Source organism: Thalassophryne amazonica, chromosome 18, assembly GCF_902500255.1.
Source record: "Thalassophryne amazonica chromosome 18, fThaAma1.1, whole genome shotgun sequence".
In the NCBI taxonomy this organism is placed as follows: Eukaryota; Metazoa; Chordata; class Actinopteri; order Batrachoidiformes; family Batrachoididae; genus Thalassophryne; species Thalassophryne amazonica.
The window spans coordinates 22,377,803-22,402,236 of record NC_047120.1 but is presented as its reverse complement, the minus strand read 5'-3'; the positions used below and the strand labels follow the sequence as shown (position 1 = coordinate 22,402,236).

The 24,434-nt window shown below is 39.3% G+C and overlaps 1 protein-coding gene and 1 long non-coding RNA gene across 3 annotated transcripts; one reads left to right on the top strand and one right to left on the bottom strand.

Moving 5' to 3' along the window:
* Positions 1 to 91: 91 nt before the first annotated feature.
* On the top strand, positions 92 to 16,544 carry LOC117531193 (gastrula zinc finger protein XlCGF57.1-like). 2 transcript variants are annotated; one of them, XM_034194237.1, is made up of 4 exons: positions 92 to 194; positions 6,369 to 6,490; positions 8,764 to 8,926; positions 14,842 to 16,543. In XM_034194237.1, exons 2-4 carry the CDS (start codon positions 6,371 to 6,373, stop codon positions 16,227 to 16,229), a joined length of 1,671 nt encoding a protein of 556 aa, XP_034050128.1. In that variant the 5' UTR covers positions 92 to 194; positions 6,369 to 6,370; the 3' UTR covers positions 16,230 to 16,543. The 2 variants fall into 2 exon arrangements, with proteins under 2 accessions (XP_034050128.1, XP_034050129.1); XM_034194238.1 differs by lacking the exon at positions 92 to 194 and having other exon boundaries at positions 6,356 to 6,490; positions 14,842 to 16,544.
* Positions 8,756 to 24,434, bottom strand: LOC117531215. Its single transcript, XR_004566562.1, has 4 exons — positions 23,601 to 24,434; positions 20,962 to 20,965; positions 16,631 to 16,640; positions 8,756 to 8,921 (listed from the first exon to the last, which is right to left on the bottom strand). It is a non-coding gene; the product is annotated as an uncharacterized LOC117531215 (long non-coding RNA).

Below are 24,434 nucleotides of genomic sequence, written 5' to 3'. Positions count from 1 at the left end.
ATGTTTACATACATTTTATTGTCCACAGTGTAACTTATTTCAGCTCTTTTAGGTGTTATGTTGCTTCAAAAACAGTCTTCTTACTGGCGTGAACGGGGCAGCTCATTGGCCAATATTTCTGAAGAAAATCGACCAGCATATTACCACTTGCATGTACCGCTCCTGAATGGTCTTTTCTGCCGATCTTTAACCAGGTACACACAATTTTATTCTTTGCGATTTTGCAAAAAAAAAAAAAAAAAAGACTTCATGTGCAGATATGAACGGTGCAAATCGGCAGCTCAAAGGCTGTGGATGAACATTTCACCTGTGAGTATAATTGAAATGGAAAGAAATACTAATAATGATAACAATAACAATAATAATAATAACAGTAATAATAATGACAGTAATATATGGTGTGGCTTGTGTGTAGCCACATGTTGAGTTTTGTATTGAACAAACTATTTTAAGACATTTATTAGGTCTACTTGTGCATAGTTTTGGAGCTTTAAGCGTTGTTGCTACAAATTTATTACTAATATTAGGGCTGTACGGAATGAATATTGTCATTGCAAGGGAAAACCAACTCTCCTGTAGCTAATTAATTGGTATTTTATTATTTCAGTGCGAGTATTAAAAAAATCCATTACTGCTATTATCCATTATGAATTTGTTATCCATCCACTTTTGTTCTTGTTCACTTTGGTTCATGATGGGTACCAGTGTGTGTGTGTGTGTGTGTGTGTGTGTGTGTGTGTGTGTGTGTATAAGCTTGCTGATGATTACACAACACTTGTATAAACTTTGATTAAAGAATCATAATTTTTAGTATTGAGTATTTGTCCCAGTGAGATATGAGTGAGAATAGAAGGGGAGAATGTGTCAAAGTACTAAAAGGAACAAAGAAAATAAGTCAAATAGCTAATTATGGCAGACATAGATTAGGAGGGATGAAAGTTACATTAACTGGAGAACAAAAAGAAGGAAATGAGAGAATCAACTCAGTTATTACTTGTAATTATTGACATTCTAATAAGCCACCTATGTGTGGTCCACATAACTTGCGAGTGGTAAGATGGCCGCCCTTTTGCTTCAGCGGTCTGTACGGAGTGTGTGGGTTAATGAGATATTCAGTGTTATATACAGATCAGTGCAGTCTTGTATAAAGTACCTCAAAGTGATACTTGAGTACAAAGAATCTTACCATAAAATTACTTTGGTAAACATTAAAGTCTCCTTTAAAAATATTACTTAAGTAAAAGTCTTAAAGTAAGTAAGTAAGTAAGTCCCTTCGGCTGCTCCCTTGTTTTGCACTCGGGGTTGCCACAGCAAATCTGAGGTGGATCTGCATGTTTAATTGGCACAAGTTTTATGCCTGATGCCCTTCCTGACGCAGCTCCACATTACATGGAGAAATGTGGCAGGGATGGGATTTGAACCGGGAACCTTCTGCACCGAAACCAAGCGCACTAACCACTCTGACATTTACTGTGTTTAAGTATCAAAAGTAAATTTCTCATATAAAATGTACTTTAAGTAAAAGTATTGAGTAAAAGTAAAATCCAAAATGAGTGGAGAGTGAAATGGTGATAGAAAAGAAAGCCAGTGTGGTGTTTGGAGAAACCAGGAGGGGGCCTCAGCCCCTGTAAAAGGCTGGATCTGCCTCTGGCGGAGCAGTTTGTGTTGGTGACAGGATGAGTGCCATTCTTTTTCTGAAGATCATGCAGTCTTTTTCCTGGAAGAGCAACATGCACTTTTCTTTTAAACACAACAGCCAGGCACTTGTGAAACAGAACACTCATATATAGCTACACAGTTATGCCAAATTTAAGGAAAAGTAAAAACTTTCCAAGCATCACCACCACCAACCACTGCAAAGCAACCAGACACAGTGCTCTTTGTGTTTTCGAATCCAAATCGTGGAGCCACTTTTACGCAGTGCTTCTCTGCGAACATTTCAAATAAGATAAAATGAAAGGCACGTCGGCTCATTTTGTCTGTAGTTTTCCCCTTACGTGTATGTTAACTCCGATCGTGCGCTGCACTTCATTGTATGTGTGTGTGTCAGCATGTGCGCGTTTGGTGTCCAAAGCGCAGATGCTTTTCACCCTCCACAGTCTTGCTCTTCCTCAGTGGGTGCGCAGATTCACATTTAATTTTATTTGTTGATTTTTTTTTTTCTTTTGTCTGTACAACGTGTTTTATGTCAAACAAGGGACTTGTTGCTGCAGGGGTGAAAGGCGCTGCGCTCTGGCTGAAGAGGACTGTATGTGCTGCGCTCCGGTTTATACTTTCACCTCTGCAAACAGGCATTGCCCAATCAAATTTCTTCTACTTTTATAGTGTACTAATGAGTAACGAAGATGTTTAGAGAAATGTATCAGAGTAAAAGTATACATTTTACTGAGGAAATGTAGTGGAGTAAAAGTGAAAGTCGCCAGAAATGTAAATAACAAAGTCAAGTACAGATATGTCAAAATTCTACTTAAGTACAGTAAAGAAGTATTTCTACTTCGTTACATTACAACACTGGATCAGTGGAACAGCGTCTGCAGTGAGTTTGCATGCCATGACCTGTGAACCGGAAGTTTTAGGTAGCTTGCGGTGCATGCTCATTGAGAAACTCGAAGCTGGCTTATTAATTTTTCGAACTACTTTGTTGATCGAAAGCTATACAGTTATGGTGGGAATGCGGCTCACTCAGTGTATTCCAACGCCAGCCTTTCGCTGGTGTCTGTCATGATGACCGCAAAACAAATGCAACGATAGCAGTAACCAGCTAATGCTGTTTCGATGTGTTTCCTGCTTTTTAATTCATACGTGAACAGAATATACGAGTATTAATTATTTTTTCCAAACTACTTTTTTGATTGAAGCTATACAGTTAAGGTGGTAATGCCGCTCGCTCAGCGTATTCGTACGCCAGCCTGCTATACAGTTCTGGTGGTAATGCGGCTCACTCAGGGTATTCCTACACCAGCCTTTCACTGGTGTCCGGCGTGACAATGTAACACTGTTTCTACACGTTTCTGGGGAAAACTTCTTCCATTACCTCAGTCTCTCCCATCATGCTTCTTGTGTACTTCCTGTTTATACTTCCTGTTTGCGGTGAGAAAAGTGTACTTCCAGTTTGCGGTCATCAAAACAGCTGGATGGACTGCGAGAACACGCTCACGCTCATCTGTCATCATCCTCGCTCAGTTCGGCGGCTCCGACACCTCACCAGTAAGATATGCAGTTGTGTTCAAAATAATAGCAGTGGGTTTAAAAAGTGAGTCAAGCTCAAAGTCCTTATAATAGCTTTTATTTCCAGACACACAAATGTATTGATAACACTCCTCATTCTATTCCAAATCAAAACATGAAGAAAAATTTTATCAAATAATATATAATAATGATGGGTAGGCTGAAATGTTCTAAGGCTCACTATGATGCAGTTGTCGAATTGAACAAATTCAGGGTTATTTTTCTACATAGTCTCCCTGTAACTCCACACACTTCTTCCAGCAGTGCTTGAGTGCTTCGATTCCCTTGGCATAGAAGATTTCATCTTGAGAGTCAAAATGGTCCTCAACGGCAGCCATCACCTCATCATTGCTCCGATAGTGCTTCCCAGCCAAGTTTTTTTTTCAGGTTTGGGAACAGATGAAAGTCTGAGGGTGCCAAGTCAGGGGAGTATGGTGGGTGATCTACCAGTTCGAATCCACATTCGTGGATAGTGGCCATGGCCACTGTTGACGTGTGAGCTGGGGCATTGTCTTGATGGAACAGCACCCCTTTCGTCAGCTTTCCTGGTCGCTTCTTTTTGATAGCCTCGCGTAACTGTCTCAGTAGGTTAGAATAGTACTGTCCATTTATGGTTTGTCCCTTTTCAAGATAGTCCACGAACACAATGCCCTTGGCATCCCAGAAAACTGAAACCATGACCTTCCCCGCAGACGAAATGACCTTGGCCTTCTTTGGAGGTGGTGACCTTGGGTGTTTCCACTGCATTGATTGTTTTTTTGTCTCTGGTTCAAAGTGGTGAACCCAACACTCATCCTGGGTAAGAAAACGTTCCATGTAATTGGCTGGATCCTCTTCAAATTGCGCCAAGTTTGCCTTCGACAGCATGACTAGCCTGGTGCGTTTCTGATCAGGCATCAGAAGATGTGGCACCCACCGCGCTGACACCTTTGACATTCCAAGTTCTTCATGCAGAGTGTGTTCAATTCTCTCACGGGATAGTCCCACAGCATCTGCTAGCTGATTAATCGTCGATCATCACCATTTCATGAACAAGGTCAATGTTTTTCTGGGTTGTGGCTGTTGCAGACCGCCCAGACCTTGGGTCATCTTCAAGGCTCTCTCTGCCCCTCTTAAATTCAGCTGCCCACTTCTGCACTGTAGATATGGAGGGAGCTTCATCCCCTAATGTAGCAACCATATCCGCATGAATGTCCTTGGGCTTTAACCCCTTCTTATGCAGGTACTTAATCACACCGCGATGCCAGATTTTGTCCATTTTTGCCGTTTCCATCTACCACGAACTTTCAAACTTGGCTATGAACCACAAACTACCTCACAACCTGGAAGAAAAAAACAGTTAGTCATCAGAAGAGTTGAACTTAATGCATGCCAAGTTTTATTGAAATGGCATTTCTCCTTCTTGGTGAGCCTTAGACCTTTTCAGCCTACCCTCGTACAACAAAATTTGCCCTCTGCATTTAACTCATTCGCTATCCTAATTACAGTTAGACACAATCCAACCACTAGGAGCAGTGGACAGTCTCACACACTGAGATTATTCTCGTACCAGATTTGTAGATTCGCTTCTGCACATGTACGGAAAATGGGCAGTTTGTTCTGTACTCAGTTTACCTTTTCTGTGTGGACAAAAATCATGTTTAATGTGAAGAAATTCTGATCTTATTACCTCCGCCAACGAAGTAGGTGGGGCAGAGGTAATGTTTTCACCCCTGTTTGTTTGTCTGTTTTTGAACAGCATGGAACCTACAATTTTTCATATATCATTATGAAATTTTTTACAGAGGATTCATATCCTGATAGACAAGAACTGATTAAATTTTCAAGGTCATAGGTCAAAGTCAGGAAAAATCTTGGAAAATTGGAAAGATCCCTATCCTTTAACATTGAATTTTCAAAAATTCATAACTCTGTCAGAAGAACAAAATTAATTTCTTTCATATTTGAGTGTTATGTAGGATGGTATCCTTTATCGACTGATAAAGTGATCTGCATCTGATCTAGATTACAGATTTTGTGGGCACTTAAATTTACTATTGAAAACCCTATTTAGTATGTATTTTATATTATATCTTAATCAAACATGTCAGTCATTCTCATATTTGAAAGTGAGGTGCGGACTGACACTCACTGATCTGGCTCTGATTCGGATTGTGAATTTTGTGGACATTTGAATTGAATATCAAAAACCCAATTTGATGTACATTTTGCATTATATCTCAATCAAAAGTGCTTCTGTTCCTCTTATTTGTGACAGTGAGGTGCAAACAGGCACTCTTAATGAATAGGCTGTTTGATCTGCATCTGATCTGTATTGTGGATTTAGCGAATATGTGATTTTAACATTGAAAAGCTCTTTTGATCTAAAATTTGTATTATATTTTAGCTTATGAAAAGCCACGTCTAGCAGAACTTTGATCTTGAAAATTTTTTCTAAGGTAAAAATTTGTGGAACTAGAAACTAGTGTTGGCAGAGGTTTGCGCTCTACGAATGCGGTACGCTAGTCTCTTAATGATATTGCTTTCCTGGACTCTTTCAGCAGTACTTTGTCTGAACAGGGTTTAAATCAATTGAATAGGTGAGTTAGTGTTAATTCAGCGCTTGAAAAATGCATCAAATCAAACCAAATTTAATAGATTTTTTGGGGGTGGGGGTGCTAGTCTGCTTCATGGCATCATCTTGAAGCACTTACGGCTCTGCCATTTCAAATACATTTTTCTCTAAAAATGTTGAGTAAAAATTTTTTATTTTTTTAAAATAAATGGCACCCATGAACAGTGTGAGTACATCAGTGTTGAGGATACCAGCAACTGAAAAAGGCCAAGTGCCCAAGTGTCACTTTGATAGCTACTTTTTAGATGTTTTGATGGAATGGTGGTTTGACACCAATTATGACCTAGTACAGTTCTATATTAACTGCTTGAGCTGCTACCCCCGCGACCCGACCTCGGATGAAGCGGAAGAAAATAGATGGATGGATGGATGGATGGATGGACAGTTCTATAGTGTGTTGGATGCAGCAACATCCAACACACCCTGACCCGACTTGATTTCGTCACTACAATAACATGCTGGAATAAGACACACACACACAATGAATGTTGTTCGTAATTTTGTCTATTTAAATACTTCATTGCAGACATGCAGCAGCCATTAGTGAATCAAGACGACGTTCTCCGTGAGCAGCATCAATGGAATCTGTGTCTGCACCAAATGGAGTCAGAGCCTCCAAATGTTAAAGAGGAACAGGAGGAACTTTGGGTAAGTTAGAAGAGCTATCACAAAGTAGAGCCTGACTGACACAGATTTTTTGGAGTGCTGTTATATATGTATATCTGCTGATATATACATGGGCAATGATTCCAAACTTGTTGTCAGTCCCTGATGACAATGAAATATAACTGAGGCTTGATGTTTTGCAGTTTAAACATGAACTTTATTAATAGTTACTACCAGCAACCAACCAAAGTACCTCATACTGTATTCACTCCAGTTGGCATTCACTGTATTGAATCACTCAGTATTTGCATAAAATTGCCTTTTCGTCTATTTTGGACACATCTAGCTGGTTGCATAGTGACCACTGGTCTCTTGTTGCTGCAAGACACCCACTTCAATTGAAAATGAATGGCAGCTGGCCACTTTGCCCCTGGATCTTGTAGCTAATGGGACCAAGGGGCGATGGGGTTCCCAGCCATTCTTAACAGCATTGAGACAATGGGTCTCATGTATCAAAGTTGCGCACTTGTGGCGTAAATTTACGGTGTAAATTTGAAGTACACCAAAGTTGCCGTGACATGTATCAAGCAGTGCGCACCTGCCCATTTCCGGCATACGCCTGACGTGACCTTGATAAATGCGGCGGGTGAAAACAATTGTAATTATAATAAACACGCCCATAAATATTCAGACTCCGCTTCAGACACACCCTCATTTTACGACATGGAAGCCAGGAAGACGGCGAAGAAAAAGAACTCCACCAATCACGACGCGTGCCAATAGAGCGTCAAAAGCGGCCGTCGCATCAATTGTTATGTAGTATAATCAAAAAAGTGTTACAGTGGTCCCTCGTTTATCGCGGGAGTTACGTTCTAAAAATAGCCCGTAATACGCGAAACCGCAACGTAGTCAGCGTTATTTTTTACAATTATTATAGACGTTTTAAAGCTGTAAAACCACTTTATACACTTTCTCAATCAGGCATGAACATTTTCTCACTTTTCTCTCGTGTGTAAACACTCTCAAAGTTCAAACCTTAGTAGAAAAATAAGACCAAACTGTTTTCAGGCCCAAACATTTGTTTGAGAAATAAAAATAGAATGTTTTCCTATAAATAATTCTGATGGCTTTTAGAACTAACGAATTTAATTTTAACGATCAACCTATGAGGTTGGACACATAAGAAATTATTAATAGTGACTGACCAGTATTTCACAGATCGCGCCTCTTCGTCCTGACGCCGTGCCTTTTTCCACTCACACCTGGCTGCAGGTGTCTGTTTCCGAGTGACAAACACAGTTATGAGTAGTTGTTGGTGCGAGAAGATTCTTATAAACAGACACGCAAACCACAATGCACTGTAAAAAAAAGCATGCAAAATTGGACTAAAGAAATCCGCGAAACGATGAGGCCGCGAAAAGTGAACCGTGTTATAGCGAGAGACTGCTGTATTCTCTTTTCACATGTCAATAATTCTTGACATGGGGATATTTGCTCGCTCAATTAATAAGACATGCCTAATTTTTCAGATTTCTTTATTCTTAAAATGTATTTCTTTATTTATTTTATTGTGACAAACGAATGGAGACGACAAAACCTGATTGCAGCACGGGCGAAGGGAATGAGAACACTACAGTTGTAATTATCAATTTCATTGTCTAAAACGATCACACCACATAAAGTTAAGCTCAGCGCTGCTCTGGCTCCAGGCTCTGGAGAAAAAGGCGAGCAGCGATTTCTTTGCGGTCAGTGCTGTGGCCACGGATTGTGCTCGATAGATCATCAATCCCGCAAAAGCGGGATTTGTATTGATTATTATGTAGTATAATCAGGAAAGTGTTATTTATGTAACATATGCATTGATTTGTATAATGGCGCTGTTTATCAGGCCGATCATATTCATTTTTATGTGGATTCCAGTGCTGGTTCATTTTGGCGTATAATTTACACCACCTCTCGACCTGGTGTATATTTTCAGCGCAGTGTACGCCAACGACCACATTGATAAATGCCAAGTGGCGCAGCCGTTTTGGCATACACCCCATATACGCTCAAATATCGCCGTACGCACGTTGATACATGAGGCCCATTACGATCAAAGTGTCTTCTGCTGGATAAACTACATAATGACACCATTCCCAACAGCTACAGTATTTTCTGCATTGGTTATTCAGTAAAATAAAAGTTTCCATATCAGCAAAAATAACACTGATAGATATGCTGGTGAACGGCTCATATCAACCAATATTATCGGCCAAGCGATATATAGGTTGAGCTCTGTCACTAAATTCCCTTTCACTGTCATCTCTGTGAAGAGTGAAGATGAAGAAAAAACGCAGTCATTGCAGTTTCATCAAAACCAAAAAGATGAGAGTACAGAAGTGGAGCTTCTCGCCAGCAACTCAACTGAACCCAGAAGACTGAAAACAGAAGGTCATGGAGACGACTGTGGAGGATCACAAACAACCAGAAACTCAGGTTCGTGCAGTCATTTACAACCACATGCTGATGAGAAGACTTCTGAATTTTCTCATGCTGACACTGATATATAGACTTAAAGGAATACCTAAATTTGAACCTTTGAAAAGGTGGCGACTAATAAAATTTTTTGAGGACGTTGTGTTTTTGACAGACTAAAAACATTTTTTAAATCTCTTAACACAGTGTTTCATATTTGAATTTTGTTTTTGGAAACGGCAAACAATTTTCAGAGTTTTTAATTTGTCTCTCTTCTTCTAGTGTGTTAGTGTATCTTTTAGGATTGAAATCTTGTACAGTTGTGGTCAGAAGATAACATACACTCTATGGACATGAAGATTATGGTAATTTTGGGCTTTTAATGATGATTTTGAACTGTTCTTTTGCCAGAGTAGAAGGATTGTAAAACATACTTCATTAGTGACTTAAAAAAAAACTGGGTGCACAAGTCTGAATTTATTTTGGATCTTCTCAAATCGACACGGGATCAAAATTATACATACAGGCTCAAATATATACATGCATTCACTTAAATCTTTTAATAAATTCTAAATGATTAAATTATGTTTTTGTTTGCTCTGAAGAAATGTGCTTGTGCACATGCATGTGTCAGTACACATGGTGAAAGTACACCTCATATGTTAATTGAGAAAAATGATATATATCTGTTCAAAAGAAATGCCATTTTATGTTAAATGTTTTGTAGTGCAACCTTGTTATGTTTACCCAGCACACTGCAAACTGTCCATGGGAAAACACATGCACTTGTTGAGTGTATGTGCCTGGGTATGGGTGAGACGCATCTGGGGATGGGGGCAAACACCTTTAAGCTCTGCTTCAGCCTGCCCCTTTTGGGCATCGCACACACTTCCTTTTTTTTCCTTATCAAATGTCTGCATTGTCTATAAATCTGATGCTCAAATAAATTGATGAAATAAAAATAAGTGGTGCTGAAGGTTCTACAGTGTCTTTTAACATACTACCAAGGCCTATGAACTGCTCTTTAGAGATCATGATTGACTGCAACTGGTAGTTTCGCTTTGCCAGCATAAAACCGATATGCTTGACTCACCAGCTGACCGACACTCAGAACAACAGGAATCTCCAAGGAACTCTGTGATGATCTAAAAAGGAGAATTGTAGATTTACATAAGTTGGGAAGGTCTATTGGAAACATTTCTAATGAAAATTTGTAGACTACGCTTAAAAGTGTACATGCCAGGAAACCAACCTTCTTAAATGAACTCTACCAATTCTGCCAAGAAAAGTGGTCAAATATCCAGCCAGAATTATGCCAGAAGCTTGTTGATGGCTGCCACAAGTGTTTGGTAATAGGTGCTGCTTAATGGAGGTGTATGAGCCTGTATGTGTAACTTTCACCCTCTGTGGATAAAAGAAAATTCTAAATAAATTCTAACTTGTGCACCTAATTCGTGGTTTTTGGAATTAATGATGATGGACAATTATTCCACCCTGACAAAAGAACAGTTCAAATGTGATTAAAAGCCCAAAATTGCCATGGCATTCATGCCGATGATGAGTGTACCTAAATGTCCAACCACAGCTAAATAAGCAAATGAGGATCTGAAAACAAAACAAAGCTCTAGCCTCCTGCTCTGTGCAGGAAGCGTGGCCGGCCCACTCAGTCTGCCACCAGCCACTCGAAGCAAGTGACCGCATTATTCCACCCAGAAAGTTTGGAAGCATTAAATTTAATTTAATTTACCCTTTTCTTCTGAAATATGAACCTAAAAGTGAAAAGTGTACCCTTCTGCATGTGTTTAATTACTGTCCCCGTATGAACTCAGACCACAATCAAGTTTAGACAGGCAATGCCACCATCTTATGACAAAGTTGACATTTTATATGAATTGGTGTAAAATTTCACAGATGAGATGGCCAACAAACAGTAATCTGAAAGCTGTACATTGAGAGATGCTGTTATTTCAAGTTCAAGAGAAAACACTGAGAGTGGAGAGCCGTAAGCTGTCTACAACAGGCCCATAGCCCTGTTAAATGCAAACTTTTGATATGATCATGTGTCATTTCAACCATGGACCAGGTGCAAGAAACAATAATCAGACATTTACATATTGTTTTGATAAGTGTATGCCTTGTTTTAGTTATTTATTTATTTTCTTTACATATTAATGCGAGATTTGCATTGAGGGGAGGGCTGTGCCCCAATTTCATTATGCTGGTGTACATTGTACGACTATGCAAATGACAATAAAGACTCTTGAACTTTAACTTATTTGCGCAAAGAACTAATTTAAAATGGACAAAAATTTTGAAGGTGGTCTGGCACGATACTTAGTGCAGCATAAAAACAAACATAAAATGCTGAATGTGCTACACAGCAAACTCATCCCAACGTGAATGACGAGATGTAATCCAAATCATGAACGATTAATGAAAAAAGTTTATATTTACACTTTGTCTCACAGTGCTAAAGTGTCTGACAGCAGCTCTCGGCTGTTCACAAATTAAAGTTAAAGTATAAAGATTTGAAAAATTTATTAAAACCAAACTCATACAGAGCCGTGATGTGTGAACCGAACCATGACTTCTGTGTACCATGACACTGACTTTTTGCAAAAACTAGACCAAGAAGTGCTATTGAACTGTTTTAAGACATAAAATTATGCAAAATTAGGGGAATGGTTGCTTTGTGGTACAGCGGCGTTGCCAAGTGCAACTCTTATCTTGTCTTGTGTCAGATACCTGAAATAATATGGCTTGTTGTGTGGTGAAATGTTTTAATGGCTCACCCAAGATGTCCCTGATGCAATATTTGTGCTGAGTGACATTCTCATCTTATTTAGTGTTCTATGCCAACACATTTAGCAGCTATTTGTACCATTGGTCCAGTTAATGCACGATTACTGAGAAAATAAGTGGCTTATGACTTTTAATGCACACACCAAGGTTTCCTTCTAGAACCATTTTAGTGCCGGTGACTCGTGGTTGGGGGTGCAGGGGCTCTCACTGGGGGTCAAAGCCCTCTGAAAAAATTACATTTATGTTGTGATATTTGTAAAACCAAAGTTTTTTTTTTGTTTGTTTGTTTTTTTTTATGTTTCTGTCAAAGTCTAAGTTAAAAACACATTAATATTTGATGGGCATATAGCATTTGCGCTATTCTTCTTCTTTACTCCAGTGAAGTAGGCAGAGTTTTTCTGTCATGAGTTTTTTCCAACATATTTCAGTGGGGTAGCATTACTTTAAAACAAACAAACAAACAAACAAAAGAAACAAAAACAGTATAACCAATAATTGTCTTGTTTGAACAAGAGGTGAATGAGGCTCCCCCTTGTGCGCGCTCTCTCCATCGTAGCTAGAACCCTGGCCCACACAAAGCTAATGCCCGGTCACACGGCATATGACGATTCCTTAACGAAGGAAAAAAAGCTACGAAGTCACAAATCGTCAAAAAAAGGTGGATGAATGAGCTTTCACTTTTCCCATCACCGAATAGCCTGCAAATCAAGAGCGCAAAATGAACGAAAGAGGAAAGAAATTAAACTGAAGCTAACGGTGACCTCGACACTTCAAACGAAATGTTCACGATTACGTGACTGACAGCAGCTATAAAAGCTGCACGCAGCCAGCTGCATCCTGCATCCTGCTCTCCGATACACTGTAGAGACCGTTGCACATGTTGGTGGATCCACCTGTTCTGGTTGCTCATCCAGAATAAAAGAGGGATCATCTCCTTCATCATCAGAATCCTCACAATCTGCTTCAGACTCTGATGATGCGCTGCGCGCTCCGTCTTCCTCCAATTTAAAAAAAAAAAACTAAAAACAAAAAAAACTGAAGTGCTTGCTCAACATTCAGAAGATGCCTCATTTTTTACAAAACAAACAAACAAAAAAACACCAACACACTAACCACACACACTAAATACTCCACCAAAATAATGCACACGCCAAACACGCCAAATATTTCTCAAATCTCTCAAATACCAAAACTCTAATTGCTGTCTGCTTTTCTCTCTCCTCGCCGAATCACCCACAATATCCCTTCACTCAGCTACCAAATTACATGTCTTGGGGATCATTATTATTGGCTTATGTAGTTTATTTTCCACCAGTGATAAAGACAAATGCATGTTTTGTTTTTTTTACTTTTGTTTCTTCGGGCAGAGAGGGAGGAAAGAAGGAAAGAACATCCGTTCGCATGCGTCATGGGAGGATGCATGGATGGATGGATGAGATTTATTGTCATTGTCATTACACAAGTGCAACAACAACGAGATTACGTCCACACTCAAATTACCACAGGATACACCAATTAATCCACAATTATTACTTGTTTACCATAATAATGGCACACATCAGAATTAAAGACAACACATATACATTTGACATTGTTTATGTGCACTAAATTTTGAAACAGTCCATTTTCCGAATTGAGGCGATGTGTGGGGGGCCACAGCAACATGTAGTCGTGCCGCCGCCAGCTTGAGGGGGGGGTGGCGTGAGCGGGAGCCGGGAGATGCGACCGCCCTCGCAGGAGTCCCAAGCTTTTGGGAAGTGCACACCCACAAACAAAACCATGTCTGGTGGGTGGGCTGTGATTAAATACACATGGAGTTAGTGACTTGTGATTGGTTAGCTCGTGCCTTTTCCACCAATGAAAAAGAAGGAGTCATGTTTCATCCCACCGCTGTCACTGCTGCAGCAGAGAAGGAAATGGTCCTTTTTGCTGCATGTGTGACATAAACACACAGGAAATGCTAACAAAATGCTAACATTACAAAAACTAAGCAAATGATAAGAAACCGTCAAGAACAACAGCAAAATGAAATACGTACAAATTGAGGTTTTCGGTGGCATTCGTTCAAATTTTTCGACAGTTTAAAAATCCCGACGAAGCGCCACCTGCAGGAACGAAGCTGAGCAAAGGTTAAACGATGCCAACAAAAGTCAACGAAAGTCCAGATTTCTTGTTTAGTTTGGGCTTTGTTGCCCTACGTTAGTGCCGTGTGACCAGGCCATAAGTTATGAGAACTACCGTGTTCAAGCTTCTTTCATTCCACCCAGGTAACACATGGAGTCACTCATGCTCACTCTTTATCCATTTATAGGTTCATCATGATGTAGGCAGAATAGGCACTACCAACATAGCAATGCCCAGAGCATCAAATTCTGGGCATCATGTTGACTGATCCGGGTCTCTGTAGAAAACCTATGGGTGATGTCACATAGTGTTTGCTCAGCATATAAACAATCTTTCACACACCACTGCCTAACAAGGAAGCATACACATGAGGAGACATCAACAGGTTAGTCAGGCTAATAGATTATATCTGCTTGTTGTCACATAAACATTCATACAAGTATTAATCCGCTATAGTTCTGTTAAACAAGTCAAAGCAATCATTACAGATATATTTACTCTAAGGATCCGAACATAAAGGAGTGCATCTTGCACTTTGCTCTAAACATGGAAGAACTAAAGTTATCCCAAGTACTGATACCAATATACCATGCAATGTCTAGTTCACCCACTAGATGTCTTCCACATATGTGTTGGATATGGAATAACCAATTGCAGTATAGACAGAAGATTATAAAATGAGTTTATTAAAAATGAAGCGCAGAGTGTTTGACAGGAACTCACACTGCACTCAACTTTGATTGCTGACATCACATCTGTATCCTGTCAAGGTAAAAATTGTTTCTCAGTTTGAGTTGATGGAACTAATAACCAAAGCTGTGAAAATGTTTGACTGCAGCTCAAGAATGTGTGAAACACAACACAAAACACTCCTGATAAATATTTTAATATCATCTGTTCCATCAGTGCCATAACTTACTGGAGTCAGGTTGCATTCACCACTCTGCTGCTTCATCATTATTTTAATGAACATTGTTCTGAATGTTATCAATTTCATTGATTCTTTGCAGACACAAGTCTGTTGTCAGTGATTAAAGAAGAAATTGTCCCTGAACACCAGGAGTGGAAATTGAGTATTGGCCAGGAGGACATGAAAGAAGAATATGAAAAACACTGGATATGTCAGCAGGGACAGCAGCTTCATCAGCTGGAGGAGGCAGTTATCGCCAAGTTCCATTTCACCACTGTCCCTGTGAAAAGTGAATATGATGAAAAACCACAGTCATCACACGTTCACCAAAGCCGACGTGATGATGGCACAGAGGCTGAGCCTGTAACCAGTAGCTCATCTATACACAGAACACTGACTGCACAAGCTGATGGAGAGGACAATGGAGGACCACAACCAGCCAGCAACTTTGATCCAATTAGTCATTTACAGCCAGATACCATTGCCAGGAGTACAGACAGTTCTGATACTGATACTGACAACAGTTGTGAATGGAAACAAACCAGAGAACTCCATTCAGGGTTTAACTGCCAGACAAATAACAATGTCTCAAAGCCACACAGGGGAATGCAAGCAAGTGTAAAACCATTTGACTGTTCTGAATGTGGTAAAAGATTTGGACAAAAGAGCGATCTGGTCATACACATGAGAATTCATACTGGGGAGAAACCATTTGGCTGTTCTGAGTGTGCTACAAGATTTGGACAGAAGAGCAATCTCATCAAACATTTGAGAATTCATACAGGTGAGAAACCATTTGACTGTTCTGAATGTGGAAAAAGATTTGGACAGAAAAGCAATCTGATCAAACACCTGCAAATTCATACGGGGGAGAAACCTTTTGAATGTTCTGAGTGTGGCACAAGTTTTAGAAGAAAGGGCAATCTTATTTCACACATGAGAATTCATACTGGAGAGAAAACATTTGGCTGTTCAGAGTGTGGAAAAAGATTTGGACAGAAGGACAATCTTATTTCACATATGAGAATTCATACAGGAGAGAAACCGTTTGGCTGTTCTGACTGTGGTAAAGAATTTGGAAATAAGAGCAACCTAATTACACACATGAGAATTCATACCGGACAGAAACCTTTTGGCTGTTCAGACTGTGGTGTAAGTTTTCGACGGAAGCATGATCTGATCAAACACATGAGAATTCATACGGGAGACAAACCTTTTGGCTGTTCTCATTGTGGTATAAGATTTGGACGGAAGGGCACTCTGATCACCCATATAAGAATTCATTCAGGAGAGAAGCCATTTGGCTGTCCAGAGTGTAAAAAAAGATTTCGACGAAGGAGCACTCTTAATTCACACATGAGAATTCATACGGGAGAGAAACCTTTTGGCTGTTCTGATTGTGGTAAAACATTCGGATATAAGAGCAGTTTGATGAAGCACATGAGAACTCATACAGGACAGGCGGAGACTTTGGCAGAGACCTCTTAGAAACTTTGGCGGGGACCTCTTAGAAGGGAGAGAAAGCAAAGATCTGACACCTGCAAGAAAGACCAGGGTAAAAAAAAAAAAAAAAAAAACATCAAAAGAGAACAAAGACTGGACAGATGGAAAGACACAGAAGGGCTGGACAATTCCAAGAAGAACTAGAAAAGGAATACATAGGTAAAGAAGGATCAATACAGTGTCTTAAAAATGGTGAACATGTTTTTGATGGAGAAAGAATTATACTTCGACCACAAGATCAGGGACTTTTAACAAATGTTTTTTAAAAATGGCAGGAATTTCACCAAAAAAATCAATGCTGAATCTGTCATACAGCTGTTGAGTGTGGGAGCATTGCATGCTGCTGTCTTGCTTTGCGGTGTCTCTAGTATAAAATATTTCCACACCGCAGACATGCTGTGATGAAAAATTGGTTAGCAACAGTGCTGCTTAATGCTCGCCCGCTCGTTGGCTTCAAACAATGAAAGGACCTCCCAGTCAGAGGCGTGACTCATTACTCCGCATCTCATTGAAACATGCCTCCATTCAGGACACCCCCCGCACTCCGCAGCCAGCAGCACTTGTGGAGACGGTTCGGTAGAAAAACACACACGCAGATGTGGCTTCTGCATTGGAAACCTCTGCCGGTTGTATCTGAAATTTCCAATCCGTGAATTATGTTGTATCGGAACCTTATACTGATATTGGATCTTATCAGCCCATCCCTGTGTTTGGATGGGATGCCTTCAGCTTCGGGCTACTTTGCTAAGTAATCAGTCAGCAGTGATCTGCTTATTGTCACTCTTAGAAGTGGTGAGCGGTCCAACGAGATCCATCCCAAACTGTGTGAAGCTGGTATCTGGTGACAGAACAGGGTGGAGAACAGCTGGGGTTTTCGTCAGATGCAAGATCATGAAAAATATATAGTATCTGATATAATTCTGTTACATAAAAAGTGACACAAATCTCAAATTAGCTAATGCATGATATCATAATAATAATTAAACTGATTGGGTCCAAATTTTATTCCACGTAAAGTGACCTTAGTCACAAATCACAAACAAGTGTGTGAGAATAATTGCAAGCATGAGACTACTACATATTTACCTATACATTTTTCTGTCCTTGTACTGTGACAGCCAGTAGTATCTAGTTGCAACATTGGTAGTAGTCTTACTGAGTTCTAAATGTCCTGGTGTAGGTGAGGTGTGGGAGGCTTCAAGGATCTGCTGCTTCTTTGTCTCCTTGAAGACGTGGGTTACTGTACTTCATGTGAAGATAATGATGGGTGCCACCAATCAAAGTGTACCGAGCGCATATCAGTCAGAAGTTGTTCTTGTCTTTGCCTTCTGGATAAACCTATAACAAAGTACTACATATAAACATGAAAGTACACATAAGAATTCACAAGGTCTATATTCTATAACATGGAAAAGTGACCCTGGTCCCAAAACAGTATGTATAATTATATGTAACGCATGATGCAACAAAAATAGGCAATAGAAGTAATGTATATTATGTAAGTATAAATGCATAAATCTCAACTTACCCTGGCTTCTTCTGGACTGCTGAGAAATGCACAAAAACTGCCAAATAAACTTGATTTCATTCTGTAGAAGCTGAACTGCTGAAAAGTGTTGGCATAAAATGCCTTATAAATCACTTAACTAACTCATGTAACTCATAACTGTGCTTAAAATCTACTCTGAGGTGTAATCTAAGCAACATAGCCATAGTCTTTTAAGATTACCACCTTTCTTATGGACTCAAATCTACAGTGATGTAGTGCAGTTATTTTTCACGCATCACATTATACCTTTAAAAGGTATTAATTTTAAAAACTAATCACAAAGATTCAAAATTGATCACATCTAATGTTTTGTATGAAATGCACAATTCTGTGAATCTTAATTGCGCGTTTCATGTGAAGGAATAGATCATATATGTATATACTGTAGTACATAATTGAACATTTAATTTATATATTTTAATAGTTATGATATATACACATTAATTAAGATTTCTGTTAAATAACAGCAATAGAAGATTTTTATTGCAAAAGATAAAATTTCATATTAGGGGTCACAATTCTATGGGCTGGGTCATTTTTCCATACTAGAAATGTGACCTAGAGGTCACAATTTTATATAGAAAAGTGAGCCATGGGTCAGAATCGTGCCTGACACCTGTCCTGTCTAGGGTGCAAATATAGACCTGGGCTCTGGAGCTCAAAAAAAAAAAAAAAAAATTTACAAGAAAATAGAAACCATTTACAACCCTTACAGCCATAATTCCAATGAAGTTGGGACGTTGTGTAAAATGTAAATAAAAACAGAATACAATGATTTGCAAATCCTCTTCAACCTATATTCAATTGAATACACTTCAAGGACAAGCTATTTAATGTTCAAACTGATCAACTTTATTGTCTTTGTACAAATATTTGCTAATTTTGAAATGGATGCCTGCAACACATTTCAAAAAAAGTTGGGATGGGGCAACAAAAGACTGGGAAAGTTGAGGAATGCTCAAAGAACACCTAATTGGAAACAGGTGTCATGATTGGGTATAAAAGGAGCATCTCCATAACTTCTCCGAAATTAGTTTGGTTAGAATTTTAACAAGTTAAAATCGTACGCCTCTGGATGACTTCGGTGCTATTGCCAGCATATTAGTATGGGGTCAGAAGAAATTAGCTTTTTTTCTTTTCTATGACCAGTTCTAGTTTGCCTGCAGAGGATAGAGCGGTTTCTTCTAGAACCAAATCTTCTCTGTTTGTAGAGGATAGAAATGCACATCTGCTGCAAAAAGCTGCATCTGCAAAAATGTTAGCGGTCTAAAAATTATCGAGCCAAAACTTATTGGAAGATAATTGGTCCGATGATGGTTTTCAAAGTTATCTGCAAAACTAGTCCAATAATGAAAACATTATCGTTGATAATTAGCGGTTAGCGGATTAGCGGAACTGTGCCCACCACTGTACTTTAGTATACACTAGTAAAGTTCTACCTTAGATTTGGTATGTATAATAGAAGATATACTTACTGAATTTTCATCAAGCAAGAATGGGAAAGAATTCCACCTACAAAGTTTCAACAATTAGTGTCTTCAGTTCCCAAAGGCTTATTGAGTGTTGTTAGAAGGAAAGGTGATGTAGCACAGTAGTAAACATACCACTGTCCCAGCTTTTTTGAAACGTGTTGCTGGTATCCATTTCAAAATGAGCAAATATTTGTTTATCAGTTTGAACATTAAATATTTTGTCTTTGTGGTGTATTCAATTGAATATAGGTTGAAGAGGATTTGCAAATCATTGTATTCTGTTTTTATTTACATTTTACACAACGTCCCAACTTCATTGGAATTGGGGTTGTATTTACTTTAGCTCTAGTGATGTTCCTGGAGGTGCGGAGTATGGTTTCTCTGCCTTAATGTCTGCAACTATTGTATAGAACCCCTCTGTCTTAAAAGAACATAATTTATTTATTTATTTTTTCACTTTTATGGGAGTTTTTTTTTTTTCTTTTTCCTTTATCTGGTGTTATGGTGTTCAATCCTTCAATTCCATTGTTGATCATTGAATGAATTCTCCTACAATGCCGTTTTTATTTTGTACGGTGCGTTATTTTTTCCCTTGTTTTTTTCTTTGCCTTAGCATGGACTTCTGTGGGTCCACAATAGATATCTCACAATTTTGACTTTGTAGTACTCCCTACTAAGATGTGTTTTTAAATTATTGTATTATAATGTGGTGTTTTGCAGTTTCTTTTTTTGTGTTTCTCTTGGCAAAATAAAATCAGTCAATTATGTTATATGAATGAGTATGGGTGCCATTATATTACTGGGGGAAGGGTCAAATGTATAATTAAATCTTGCAAGTGATATGTATCCCATTGGCATTTTTAACCAGGAACATCAGTGCTTTCCAACATAAACATTATTATAATGTCTTTGTGTATATATTGTTGTAGTTTTTTTCATATTACATGGCCATTCAAAGAAGCGATTCAATTGTTTATAGCACCAAATCACAATGTAAATCACCCTGAGGCACTTCACAAGACCAAGCATTGACACGCACCGTTTATGACAGATACTGCATGTGGTTGCTGTGGGAAGCTTCTGCCCGTTACGATCTTGCTTCCTATTTCTGTTCACCTCTGTGTTTGTCCACCTTTCTTTGAAGGCTTGTACTCCCGTGGGGATGATTGCTTGCCAGCTGGCTCAGTCCCTCACTTGTTCTTTTCACGTCTTCCAGTCAATGGAGCAGCCCTTGAGTTTGTGCTTCAGGAGGTCCTTGTCACGTCTATTTTCCTATGGACTATATTTCTTTGCTCTTTTTCTTTGGAGTAGAAGATCTGCTTGGGAAGTTGGCTGTCATCCATCCTAACAATGTGACCCACCCACCGAAGCTGGTTCTTGATGATGACACACTCAATGGTCTGGAGCTTGGTTTCAGCCAGGACCATGATGTTGGTACTGTAGCCTTCCCACTCGATACAGAGGATATTCCTCAACCAGCATTGGTGGAATTGCTCGAGTGTTTTCAGGTCTTATATCCGTACAGCAGGGTTGGCATGACAACAGCTTTGTAAACAAGGATTTTCATCTCATGTTGAAAGTCTTGGTTGTTGAAAACATAAATGTAAAGCTGGTGGATGCTAGCTCGAGTGCTGTAGCTTCTTCCGGAGCTGACTTACAACTTGTCGTTTCCTCCATTTCCTCCTCTTCTTAGTACCACCCTCAGCAGTGGCTGCAAAGGACAAGGAGTGTGGTGGATGCAGAGGAGCAGAGTGCACAGACGGTTGCTGGGGTGTGTGGAACACTGACAGCTGCTGGGAATGCCAGTGGTCGCTGACACATTTATGAAGGTGCAACACTGTTAATATAATGCAGCCAGGCAGGTAGCTAACTTAAATGTATTTTGTTGACACGTAGGCCTAAATTATCCCATGTAAATTATCACTTACCACTGTTCTGTGAAATCTACATAGGTATAAGACTATTTTGAATAAAACTTTGGCTGTATTACAGAGGTCAAGTGCATCTCATCAGGCTCTGACAAACAGTCTTCCTCAGCGTGTTGGATGTTAAGTCGCATAACTACAGTGTGAAGCGCGGACGTCTGCATGTTGTCCTTGCGTGGGAATAAATTAAAATACATATTGCTTCAGCTGACTGCTGCATCAGCGTACCACAACGCTAGTGAATATCATGCCATGCAGGAAATCACCCCATGGGACACCCCCGCGAGGCAGTGTGAAGCGCCTTGAGGCAGCTTTGTTGTGATTTGGCGCTATATAACCTAAATAAATTGAAATTTAATTATATGTGGCCCTGTGACAAACTGGCATCCTGTCCAGGGTGCAAGCCACCTCACGTGCTGTGACTGGGATAGGCTCCAATCCCCTGTGACCCTTAATTGGAGTAAGCAGTTGAAGATGAGTTAGTGAGTGATAAGACAGATAAGTGGAATCTAAATGAGAACCAACAAAATGGCTAAAGTATAAAATAGAGATAAAGTGGCTGAAATGGCAGCAACATTTAACAGGCAGGATGCTGGGCAGGGACAAGTGGAAGAACACAAGTACAGGGCATCATTTGATCTGTAATGCTATCACACACATTTTTCTGACTATCTGCCTTCACTTCATCATTGTCAAAATATTTGTATACATGGGTCACATTTTGTGAACATATTTTTAGATTTTGTTGTCTACTTTGTTTTTATAAATCACAATGTATACACTTAAATTGGCATGCATATCTTATAATGGATGTGCATGCACAAAACAAGAGCTAATCTCGTGAGCCCTCTACCATTTTGTCTTTGGAAAAAAATTGCTTAATGACTCATGGAACTGTATGGTCCATAAAAGATCCACTTGCTGTATCCTTTGTTGTCAGGATAAAGAATGCTGCACATTCCGGCTGCATCACAAGCAGCATTGGAATTGGGGTTGTACGCCAACCTCCCCAACTAAATGTCCATTTCACCAAAATCAAATTGTTCACACTGGTACACACACTAAACTGTGCTTTCACAAGCAATAAACGTCAGTGGTCTCCGATCAGTCACATTCAGAAGAAGAAAGACTTGTTCGTTGCTCTCAGGTTCAAATTGGCTATACTGCCCAGTACAGATTTTATGAAGTTAACTGAAATGTTGCTGACGAATGTACCAATTCGATCGTATTTCAAGCTTATAAAGTTTTACTTTTGCTTTATTTTGCAATTTCAACCAAATAATTCAATAAATAAGAAATGTATTTCTCATTTTCTTTGTATCAAATCAGCCGCAAACAGCAGTCAGCTGCATTCAGCATTCTGTGAAGCCACAGCACTGAGTAAAGGCTGCTCAGAGTGGAGAGAGCTGCTCTCTCCACTCTAACTGAAAGGAAAAAACCTCCATCAAAATCTTTCATTAAATAATCCAGAGTTCCTTCTGTGTACGTAGATGCTGATACATGCAGAAATTTACAGTTTATTTTACAGTTTAAAGGCTCACTGTTTCCAAAAAGCTTGGAGGAAAAACCACATTCACATTAAGAGTGAGGGGAAGGGGAAGGTTGCACTCTGTTTACAAACTGTTTGCTGTTTACAAGCCACAGTGAAACAGGAAAGTGAAAAACTGATTCAGAAAGTTTTTGATCCAGGGTTTAATGTTTAAAAAGCAAGTTTGACAATCAAATCAGTCCACATTCAGCTTTTGTTCAAACAAGTGGTTATGTTGTTTAAAATAAAATAATGCAATCCCACTTAAAAATGTAGGAAATAAAACTGTCATGACAGGAAAAACTCTACCTGCTTCACTGGATTAAAAGTACAGAAGCGAGCAAATACTATATGCCCATCAAATATTAATGTGTTTTTGACATTTTCAATGTTATTTTATTAACTAAAAGAACTTGTATTACAAATATTACAACATAAATGTAATTTTTTTTTTATGTTATTCTTGCTTTCAATGCATCTAAAACCACTCAAAATTAGTTAAACTAGGGCTTGCCAATAACATTTTAGAGGTATAAAACCCTATAGCTTCAGGGTGTTTTGCCTCCTTAACCCCCGCCGGGGGCCCATAGACCCCCAGCCATGAGTCGGGATCATGTAATTACCCGGCACTAAAATGGTTCTAGCTACAACCCTGACCTACTCTAATCCATTTTGTAATACCACAAGAAGACACGTTTTGCTAAAATAAAACATTATCAATCTAATATGTAACTTTTAAATATGTACTACTCTATCAGTTAAACAATTAAAATTGGAAAAAGAAACTTGGCAAGTCACATTCTCCACACTGCAGCTTTGTAATTATTTTAATGAATATTATTCTAAATGATCAATTTACCTGATTCTTTTCAGATGTAGAACAGTTGTTGGTGATGAAAGAAGATATTCTCGCTGACCAGAAGTGGAACCTGAGTGTTGACCAGGAGGACATTAAAGAGGAACAAGAGAAACTCTGGATATGTCAGCAGGGACAGCAACTTCACCTTTTGCAGGAGGCTGGTATCATTACGGTCCCTTTCACTGTTGTTCCTCTGAAGAATGAATGCAATGAAAAACCACAGTCATCACAGGTTTATCAAAGCCAATCTGATGACAGCGCAGAGGCTGAGCCTGGACCCAGCAACTCAACTGTACACAGAACACTGACAGCACAAGCTGATGGCGAGGACAATGGAGGACCACAACCAGCCAGTAACTGGGTGTTTAAAACCAGATGCCAATGGAAGGAATTCAGACAGTTCTAAAACTGATACTGACAACAGTTGTGAACAGAAACAGACTAGAGAACGTTTTCGGTCTCAAAGCAACACAGAAGAATTCAAGGAAGTAGAAAACCATTTGACTGTTCTGAATGTGGTAAAAGATTTGTACACAAGCATGATATGATCACACACGAGAGTTCATACAGGAGAGAAACCATTTGAATGTTCTGTATGTGGTAAAAGATTTGCACAAAAGAGCAATATGACCAGACACGAGAATTCATACAGGAGAGAAACCATTTGACTGTTCTGAATGTGGTAAAAGATTTAGACAGAAACAAGATGTGATCATACACATGACAATTCACACAGGGGAGACATCTCCTCTGTAGCAGCACTCAGCTGGGTCATCCACCAGATCAGCGGTGTCATCCACCAGATAGTTCTGATCCTGGACCCCAGCAACAACACCATCAATGGGCTAAATGAATCC